This window comes from Vitis riparia, chromosome 16 (assembly GCF_004353265.1).
Source record: "Vitis riparia cultivar Riparia Gloire de Montpellier isolate 1030 chromosome 16, EGFV_Vit.rip_1.0, whole genome shotgun sequence".
Lineage (NCBI taxonomy): Eukaryota > Viridiplantae > Streptophyta > Magnoliopsida > Vitales > Vitaceae > Vitis > Vitis riparia.
In genome coordinates, this window is record NC_048446.1 from 4589228 (window position 1) to 4600756 (window position 11529).

Here is an 11529-nt window from a genome sequence, read left to right on the forward strand (position 1 = left end):
TAAGATGAATTTCATTAACATGCCTCACATTGTTCTTCATAAATAATTTATAATTAAGCAATGTTTATATTTAGATAGATATCTCTCATGCTAGCAATTTTGCACTCAACATCATTCTCCATCTTCATATAACAAAACTAGCCACTAGTATAAGAGGAGAAAACATCACGAAGCAAAGTGACATGACGCAAAGCATTGAAGTCTATGACCCAGCATGAATCCTAACATGTGAGATTAATGCTACCATCATCACAAACAATATAAACATCAATGATAACTACAACTGCAAGATTGACTCCTTTGTTTTCCTTACCTTTTTCTATATTTATTCCCTTCAAGTACTTTATATTGAAACTTCTTGTGTGTCCTTGCTTGCCACAATGATAACACTTAATCTCTTTCCTTGAGTTGAATGTTCCTTATGTCTTGTCACTACTACCATGATTCATATTTCTGCTATTGCTTCTACCTCATCTTTAAGTAAGCAACACTTGAGTCTATGCAATTACATCTTAATCGTTTTGATTATTTTTCTCATCAACATGCTTTCTTTTACTTTTTTCAAAGTGACTACATTGTTTGGAGTATAATAAATAAAAGAGACAATAAGAGTCTCCCAACCATATATAAGACAACAAACCAATCAAACATGGAGCATAAATCTCATCATCCAAATTAATTTCCATTGTATCCAATTAGTTCAATATATCTTGAAAAACATTTAAGTGCTCAAAAGTAGAGGTTTCATCATGATATTTAAAAAAAATAAGGTTTTTTTCTTTTTAATTAAGAAAAGCTTTGTCATGTGCATTATTCTTTTCATACAACTCCTGTAGAGTATTCCACACTTTATAAGCATTAGTTTCATGTGTAACACATTGATATACATTGTAGTCAACTAATTGCCTAATCTTTTTAATTGTCTTTTTGTTTAGTTTTACCCAATCCTTATTAGACGAATTATTTAGTTTGCTACTATCACCTAATAGAGTATCTTCATACTCAAAGCAAATTCTTCATTCATGACTTTCAAATTGAATATTTTGTAGCTGTGAGTTTGATCATAGTATTATTATTACAACATGAATCCTCTATTTAATTAGGGCTAAAAAATTCCCCAAATAACTTGCCTCTAACATTACTTGTTGAAAAAACTAGCAATCTTAAAACAATTCCTCATAGAAACAAATATAAACAAAACAAATAAATCCTTTTTTCCTTTTATGCAAGGAACCAGACATATGCATACTTAGCAATATTAAATGAATAATTCAGACAAGACAAATTAACATAATCTACAAACATTAAGACTACAACAATTTTTATGAAGCAAATCCTCTAATGTGGAGAAAAAATACATGATATGGTCCACTCAAATCTTCATCTAATAAAAATTGATCGGGTACAATGAGTTCTTTAGTAATAAAACTAGAGGCTATCATTCATATTTCAACAAAAATCACCACACTCAAAAGTTTCGGTCTTACCAAAATATAAACAATAGAAGAGAGAAAATAGCAATAAATCGTAGCTCAGACCACGGCAAAACAAATCATATATTTGGGGCATTTTTTTTTTCATTTTGAAAAGAATATTTCAACTAATATTAATGATTAAAATTTCTTTGACAATGCATCATAAGTAAATAGTGTATTTAGAAATCAAATTAATTGTTTAAATGCATTTTTTGCATTAATATAAGAGACAAAAATTGAGAGAAGTTTATGTTTAAATAGTTGAATTTCCCTTAAAAATGGTTTTTTTTTCTATCACTTTTTTTAAAAATAAAAATAAAAATACAAAATGTGTTTAAATACAAGTTCTTTTTTTATTTATTTTTTAAAATATGTTACATGTAAATAGAAAAATAAAATAAAATAAAATAAAAAACCCTCTTGCATTTTAAGATTATTTGTTATATAATTATATCGGAATTTTTTTAATCAGAATAATAAGATATACATAATTTTGTATTCTTCTAATATATATGCCAACTAATTGTTGAATTTGGCATGTACAATTCATTAGTTCAAGTATTAATTTAATATATTTGATTTAATATATTTAAAATTTATATAATTTACAATTTAAGTTATTTTTAAATAATTTATTACAAATATTATTAACAAAAACATAATTTGTTAACCAAAGCTTTTTTTGTTTTTTTTTTTTAAAGCATATAAAAAGCACAACTATTATTTATGATTCATGTTATAATTGCATCAATGTTATATAAGAAATCAAATCATTACACCCTATGCAGAAGTTCAAATATGCAAAAGATCTTTCTCGTTATTGAAGAGTTTATAATGCCTTATACATATTAAATGACTTGAAAGTACAATAAAATATTTAAAATTTAAAAACTCCCTTCAATAAATTATGTTCTTGAAGACAAGCTAATATGAAGAGGTTTCGAAGTCTTATATTTTCATACAAATCCCTTGTATGAAAACCTTGTAAAAAAAATATTCTAACAAATCCCCAATGACATCCACTCAACTTTTTTCAAGGTACAAATTAGATCAAGTTGCTTAAAAAAAAAAAAAAAAAAAAATCAAAACTTAAAATATTTGGTCCAAGTCCAATAAAATATGATGTCTAATTTGAATTATTCAACCTAATCAACCTCATTCTTATAAAAGGAAAATTGTGTTTTTTGTACTCATTGAAATGTATAGAAAATGATAATTGGTATTTTCATATTTTAAATGATATTATGTAATCCCAAAATGTTTGTTTTCTTATGCACATCTAAGTTGAACTAAGATAATACGAGTTACCATTTTCTAATGATATATGTACTGCATTTCATTTGAATGGGTAATACCTTTAACTTTAGAGTACATACAAGTCTAATTATCTTTCGAGAGTATATAACATGAATTATTTTGGAACTTGTGCATAACTTCGAAATCTTACCTCCCTTCTCACTACCCTTTGTTTCATTGTTTTATTGGCATTTAACTAGAGATAAATACTCTATATGTAATTACAAATGCTTTATAAAATTTAAAAAGTAAATTTTTTTTTTCTCATACATATTTTAAAATTTTGAAAAGCATTTTAAGAAGATAATGTAAATATCTTATTTTTATATAAGAGTTCTTATATAATTTGTATATAACTTTTTTTTAAAAAAAAATTAAAAAATAGGAGTTGCATTCAAACACCAAACCTTCTATATAAAATATAAGACTCTTACCAGACTTAAAATGATATTAAGTAAAAAAACCAGGTATTAAATAACTTTTACTATCTTGACTTTTAAAATTTTTGAAAGTAATTTTTAGATACATAAACTAATACTTTTTATTTATTTATTTTTTATTTTATAGAAGTTTCTTCTTTTTATCCGGAAGTTATTATTATTTACTAGAAAGCAACCTTTTAACCTTTTGAATTAATTCAGTGATAGTTAGTTATCATGGTACAGGAGCTTTGCCTTTACGAGGAAAAAAAAATGAAATTTATTGCATAGCTGAATGATGAAAATTTAATAAAATAATAATAATAATAATAATTTATTTTTATTTTTTTGGAAAAGGGTGTATTTTTTTCCAAATCACTAAATTAAATTAAATTAAATTTTATTGAGGTTTACAAAATGAATAAAATTTAAATTAATGTTTATTTACTCTTTTTTTTTATAGTCAATAAAGATCATTTTTGAAAAGATAAAAAATTCATATTATTCTTCTCAATTTTCACAATTCTTCTAGGTTTTGGGCTTAAATAGTGAGCTTATATGGACCAAAGCTTAATTTTTGGGTCCAATTAGGTCGAAAACACAATTTTCCCTAAATAAAAACACAAATATATAAAAGTAATATATAAATAAATAGAACCAAGTAACTTAAAACAATAAGACTACATAAGAAGTGTAAGAAATTTTTGAATGAAAGAAAATGTAGATGATGAATATAATAAAATTTTCTCAAACTTTCTTTATTTTTATTCGAAGGAAATTAAAAGGAAATTCTTTTAGTAAAGGGTTTTTTTTTTAAATATTTTTTTTTCCTCGCATCTTGTTGTAATATCTAAATATAAATATAAAGAAAAATATATATTTTTTTCCTTAATTAGTACTTTCCATGAGCCATGCATAATCTTAATTCACCATGGATAGTGTTTTTATTTCTAATTTCCTTTTGTTTTCCTTGATAACCAATAAGGAAAATATTTTATATTTGTTTTCTTTTATTTTCCTTTTCTAACACTTTTTAGGAACTAAATATATATATATATACTTGAAACAAGAATTTATTAATAAGTTTGAAGTTAATAACTTAAGTCTAATTTAATAGAAAGTCAAATTAGTTCATTTAATTACATATTAAGTGAGTGTTTAGTAAACCAACTTAATAACTTAATTTAAGTCAGTAAATAAATTAAGTATATTTGATAAAACAACTTACTGATATGATTAAAAGTAAAAAAACAACTTCAATTAATAAATAAAAACAATTAACTTATTCTTAAGTTCATATCTTTATTTTAATTTATTACCATTATTTGTTATAATTATCTACACAATTTCTTTTGCTACTCCACAACCTTCATTATCATTCAACATCCTTTGCTCTACTTAAAATTTATGAGGATAAATATATCAATTTAATGATTTCGAAAAAATTTTAAATTAATTTTATTAAATAACCTTAATACTTAAAGTAAGAAATAAGTAATAAGTTTCAAGTCAATAACTTGAGTATAATTTAACTTAAAGTCAACTTAAGTTATTAACTATTAAATATTAAGTTTTACCCAATGCCTTAAGTCTTTAATCTTTTATAGCAATTGACATTGACAAACACAATTTCTAAATATAAATGTTTATAGCAAGTAAAGAAGAATATCCCATAGTAAATAAACCCACAATCCATTTTATTAAAGTAGAAAAATGAGTCAATTGCTTTGGTTTTATTTAAAGGCGTGGTTGTGGCATTAAAAGAAAAAGAACTTATTAAAATGCATAAATATTTAGACATCCATTATATCCTTAATTATATGTACATTTTTCCATAAAATACATCAAGATATGATGTTCAAGAACAAAAACTTAAAATCAATTGTTAAATGTATTACATGCATATGATATTCCATCTCAATGTCTTTGCTTAGAGCACAAAACTTTAGATAAAGATTCAATTCTTTGGACGGAATTTTCATGCCCATAAGGGACACTATAAATGGCTAGTGTTAGCATTTGGATTAAAAAAGGCACCAACAATATTGCAGCCAAAGATGGATAATTTCTTTAAATATTGTAATTTTTTTTGGGTGCATGTAGATGATATACTAGTTTTTAATAACAATTATTCATTATGAACATTTACCATGAGATTAAAAAATTTTATATGGAGAAGAATTAATTCCAATAAATGAAGTAAATGGCTCAACTTCTCATATTTGTCAATAGCATATGCAGAACTACAAAATTTTCAATTATTATTAAAAAAATGATTTTCTTATTAATATTTATTGAAATTTTCTGCAAATGACGGAGGATAATGGTGATCTGGTTGTAATAGGGGTTTGATTTGGATAACCTTGGTGATTCATGTATTCGTATCAAATCTTCATGATGAATGATAAAAAGAAAAAAAAATGAGAAAATGAGTTGGAAACATAGTTCAAAAGGTCAAAAATGCATATAACACCTTGTTAGATATAAAAAATTTTTAAAGAATAGATAAGTGAATTAATTAAGTTAGGAGTGACAAGACAAAACAACAAACATTAGCTTTTATGGTTAGAAATAGGAATGAAATCAATAAGGGAAAATTTAGACTTGTAATTGATTATAAGAGACTTAATGATAAGTGACAGTAACTATTTCGATGGATATAAGATACCTAACAAAAATCAACAAATAAATTGTATACAAAATATTAAGATTTGCCATAAATTGTTTCTAGTTGGTTCGTTTGTTAACTTACAAACAATTCTCTTATTGGACTTCTAAAATTGTAAGGGTTGACTTCTAATTCCATTAGTTTCTTAATTTTTTTTCTAGAAAGACTCTCTTAAGGTCAATCAAAGATTCTTCTCAATCATTCTTAATGAAAGCCTTCACTAAAGCTCATGCATTTTTGCTAGGTTGACAAATTAGGGTATTCCTCATCATGATGTTGTGAGGTAAGTATTTTTATAATATTTTGCTAGATAATTAAAATTTGGTTGAAGTTGTTTGGTTTCTTTTAATTGTCTAGAAAATCTAAAATGCTTTTACTGATATGAGGTTGTAATGCAATTTTTCCTTTTCCTACTCTACAAATGGCCCTCTATATTCATTACCATTATTTGCACACATGTACTTCAACTTCCTTTTAGTTTCCTACTCAACTACAACATCAAAGAGCTTGAAAAAATCTAGATCCTAGTCCTTGTTTTCTTTTTTCCAAAAAAAATAATAAGCCCACACTTTTCTAGAATGATCATCAATAAAAGTAAGATAAGAATGAGTATTACGAAGACTCATAGCATCCATGGAACAAATATCAATATGGACCAAATTTAAACCATTTGGTTTCCTAGATGAATAGAAACTTTTAAATACAACCCTATCTTGTTTACCTATCATACAATAAGTGCATACCTTCAAATCTATAAATTTCAATCTAGGAAGATTATGCTTCTTAGAAAGAATGGACATACCATTCTGACTCAAGTGACCAAGTGTACGTACTACAGTTGAGTGGAAGAATCTTCAACTGTAATTACCCCTCCCGTAAGATGTAGCCTCTGTCACATAAAGAGAATTACATTTACTTCCTCTAGCTACTAGTAAATGCCCCTTTATGAGCTTTCATTTTCCTTCACCTAAGTGGTTGTGATAACCCTCGTTGTCAAATAAACTAGTGGAAATTAAATTAAGATGAATTTCATTAACATGCCTCACATTATTCTTCATAAACAATTTATAATTAAGCAATGTTTATATTTAGATAGATATCTCTCATGCTATCAATTTAGCACTCAACATCATTCCCCATCATCATATAACAAAACTAGCCACTAGTATAAGAGGAGAAAACATCACGAAGCAAAGTGACATGACGCAAAGCATTAAAGTCTACGACCCAACGTGAATCTTAATATGTGAGATTGATGCTACCATCATCACAAACAATATAAACATCAATGACAACTACAATTGCAAGATTGACTCCTTTATTTTCCTCACCTTTTTCTATATTATTCCCTTCAAGTACTTTATATTGAAACTTCTTGTGTGTCGTAGCTTGCTACAATGATAACACTTAATCTCTTTCCTTGAGTTGGATGTTCCTTATGTCTTGTCACTACTACCATGATTCATATTTCTGCTATTGCTTCTACCTCATCTTTTAGTAAGCAACATTGGACTCTATGCAATTACATCTCAGTCATTTTTGTGGTTTTTCTCATCAACATGCTTTCTTTTACTATTTTCAAAGTGACTGCATTGTTTGGAGTATAATAAAAAAAGAAACAATAAGAGTCTCCCAACCATCGGACAACAAACCAATCAAACATAGAACATAAATCTCATCATCCAAATTAATTTCCGTTGCATCCAATTGGTTTGATATACCTTGAAAAACATTTAAGTGCTCAAAAGTAGAGGTTTCATCATGATATTTCAAAAAAATAGGGTTTTTTTTTTTTTTTTTTTTAATTAAGAAAAGCTTTGCCTTGTGTATTATTCTTTTCATAGAACTCCTGTAGAGTATTCCACACTTTATAAGCATTAGTTTCATATGTAACACATTGATATACATTTTAGTCAACCAATTGCCTAATCTTTCTAATTGTGTTTTTGTTTAGTTTTACCCAATCCTTATTAGACGAATTATTTGGTTTGTAACTATCACCTAACAAACTATCTTCATACTCAAAGCAAATTCTTCATTCATGACTTTCAAATTGAATAGTTTGTAGTCGTGAGTTTGATAATAATATTACTATTATTACCCGAATCCCCCATTTAATTAGGGCTAAAAAATTTCCCAAATAAGGTTGCTGTATCATCACTTGTTGAAAAAACTAGCAATCTTCCTCATAGAAACAAATCTAAACAAAACAAATAAATCATTTTTTCCTTTTGTACAAGGAACCAGGCATATGCATACTTAGCAATATTAAATGAATAATTCAAACAAGATAAATTAACAGAATCTACAAACATTAAGAGTACAACAATTTTTACGAAGCAAATCCTCTAATGTGAAGAGAAAAAATACAAGATACAGTCCACTAAAATCTTCCACTAATAAAAATTGATCGGTACAACGAGTTCTTTAGTAATAAAACTAGAAGGTATCATTCATCAATAACTTAGGATTTCAACAAAAATCACCACACTCAAAAGTTTCGGTCTTACCAAAATATAAATAATAGAAGAGAGGAAATAACAATCCAAACTAGTAAATGGTAGCTTAGACCACCGCAAAACAATATATTTGTGGCCTTTTTTTTCATTTTTAAAACAATATTTCAACTAATATTAATTATTACAATTTCTTTGATGATGAATCATAAGTAAATAGAGTATTTAGAAATCAAATTAATTGTTTAAATGCATTTTTCCATTAATATAAGAGACAAAAACTGAGAGAAGTTTATGTTTAAATAGTTGAATTTCCCTTAAAAATGGTTTGTTTTTATTTTTTTTTCTATCACTTCTTTGTTTTTAAAAAATAAAAATACGAAAATGTGTTTAAATACAAGTTCTTTTTTATTTATTTTTTATTTTTTATTTTTTAGATTCGTTACATGTAAATAGAAAATAAAAATAAAATAAAAAAAACCCTTTTGCTTTTTAAGATTATTTGTTTTTTAATGATATCAGAATATTTTAATCAGAATAATAAGATATACATACAATTTTGTATTCTTCTAATATATATGCCAACTAATTGTTGAATTTGGCATGTACAATTCATTAGTTCAAGTATTAATTTAATATATTTGATTTAATTTATTTAAAATTGATATAATTTACAATCTAAGTCATTTTTAAATAATTTATTAAAAATATTATTAACAAAATAAATCAACATAATTTGTTAACCAAAACTTTTAATTTTTTTTAAAGCATATAAAAAAAGCACAACTATTATTTATGATTCATCTTGTAATTGCATCAATGTATATAAGAAATCAAATCATTACACCCTATGCAGAAGTTCAAATATGCAAAAGATCTTTCTCATTATTGAAGAGTTTTATAATGCCTTATACAAATGAAATGACTTCATAGTATGAAATATTTAAAATTTAAAAACTCTCTTCAATAAATTATGCTCTTCAAGACAATCTAATATGATCATGAGGTTTCAAAATCTTAGATTTTCATACAAATCCCTTGTATGAAAACCTTGTCAAAAAATATACTAACAAATCCCAATGGCATCCACTCAACTTTTCTCAGGGTACAAATTAGATCAAGTTGCTAAAAAGATCAAAACTTAAAAATATTTGGTCCAAGTCCAATAAAATATGATGTCTAATTTGAATTATTCAACCTAATCAACCTCATTCTTATAAAAGGAAAATTGTGTTTTTTGTACTCATTGAAATATATAAAAAATGATAATTTGTATTTACATATTTTAAATGATATTATGTAATCCCAAAATATTTGTTGTCTTATGCACATCTAAGTCTAACTAAGATAATACGAATTACCATTTTTTAATGATATATGTACTGCATTTCATTTGAATGGGTAATACCTTTAACTTTAGAGTACATACAAGTCTAATTATCTTTCGAGAGTATATAACATGAATTATTTTGGAACTTGTGCATAACTTCGAAATCTTACCTCCCTTCTTACTACCCTTTGTTTCATTGTTTTGTTGGCATTTAACTAGAGATAAATACTTTATATGCAATTACAAATGCTTTATAAAATTTAAAATTTAAAATTTTTGAAAGTAATTTTTAGATGCATAAAATAATACTTTTTATTTTTTTTATTTTATAAAAGTTTCTTCTTTTTATCCAGAAATTATTACTATTGCTTTTTAACCTTTTGAATTAATTCAGTTGATAATTAGTTATCATGGTACAGGAGCTTTGCCTTTAGGAGAAAAAAAAACAAAAAAAAACGGAAAATTCATTGGATAGCTGAATGATGAAAATTAAATATAATTATTTTCATAGGGATATGCAAAGCTTGATGGTTGCATATTGAAACAATCTATTTATGGTATTATAATGATTAGCTGGATCTGCATGGTGAGTTTCCTCCTAGTAGGTGTGGTTGTCAGTCCAGAACTGAGATTGAAGATAGTTAACCACATTCTTGTCCACTTGGAAGGCCTTCGTGAGAACATCAGCTGATATTGCTGGCTTTGATCCAAACACTGCATTTGCAATGGTGATCACGCCTGGGTTCTGGCTACTCAATGAAGCAATGGCCACTGCGTTTGTTTTTCCCACATTGAGCTGGAAGTGAATGAGACCTTGTGGGAAGACGAAAACGTCTCCTTTGTAAAGGACCTTGGAGATGAGGCGGTTGTCAGGGTTAGAGGTGACAAAGCCCACATAAAGTGTGCCCTCCAAGACAGTGAGGATCTCTGTGGCACGCGGGTGGGTGTGGGGAGGGTTGAGACCGTATGGCGCATAGTCAACCCGAGCGAGGGAAACGCCAAGGGTGTTGAGTCCAGGTATCTGTGCCACGTTTGCTGGTGTGACCATCGACCCAAGTTTGTTTGATGTATTCCCTGGAACACGAAGCCCCGAAAAGAAGAAATCATTTGGCGTTGCAAGCTTTGGATCCTTGCAGAATTTCCCATTCACAAACACTGCAAAGTACCAATTATATTAGGACTAATGTAGCCTTGGAAAGATCAGTATACATAGATGAGAATATATCATGTCTGGGCAAGAATAATAGAGAGAGCATGAGTATTTTACCAGAGTCGTTAGTATCATTAACAGCTACACAGAAGTCCTGAAGAGGACTGGGGTCAGAGGCAGAGGCAACAGAAAATGCCATAGCCAAGAGTACAATGTATGCAAGGGTGTTAGCTCCCATCTTCTTCATGTTATACAATGAATTCTCTCCGAGTAATCTCTGATGGAAGAGAAAGGAATTTTACTTATACAATGGAGTGCTATGGTAGCTAGAGTTTCTATGATTTGCAAATTAGAGGATTACCCGATTGTCTATTTATAGATGAAGAGCCTCTGACATGTTCCAACTTTGAACCAGTCTCATAATATTAATTAAGCAAAAGTCAAAATTCACAGAGAAGCTACTTAATTGATCAGGTACTTGGTGTATTAATTAATATTTTGGATAACCTTTGAGTTATCTCTAGCCGGCTAACAGGTCTGCTATAATATAATAGTTTTGACCACGTCCCATGCAATCTACCAGGCTGCTTCAGGTGAAGAATATGTTAATATTTTGCCAGAACTTAGATATACAATTAGAAGAGATCTAAAGAAGGATAGAAGACTCGTTCTACTTATTTAAGAAACTTTGCAACTCATTTAACACATTCCCACTGCGGCGGCTATGACACAAAT

General features: G+C 27.3%; 1 protein-coding gene across 1 annotated transcript; it reads right to left on the reverse strand.

The window, feature by feature from the left end:
• Nucleotides 1–10088: 10088 nt before the first annotated feature.
• On the reverse strand, nucleotides 10089–11109 carry LOC117934055 (putative germin-like protein 2-1). Its single transcript, XM_034855648.1, has 2 exons — nucleotides 10912–11109; nucleotides 10089–10799 (listed from the first exon to the last, which is right to left on the reverse strand). The coding sequence occupies exons 1-2, from the start codon at nucleotides 11039–11041 to the stop codon at nucleotides 10243–10245; spliced, it is 687 nt and encodes a 228-aa protein (XP_034711539.1). The 5' UTR covers nucleotides 11042–11109; the 3' UTR covers nucleotides 10089–10242.
• Nucleotides 11110–11529: the final 420 nt, after the last annotated feature.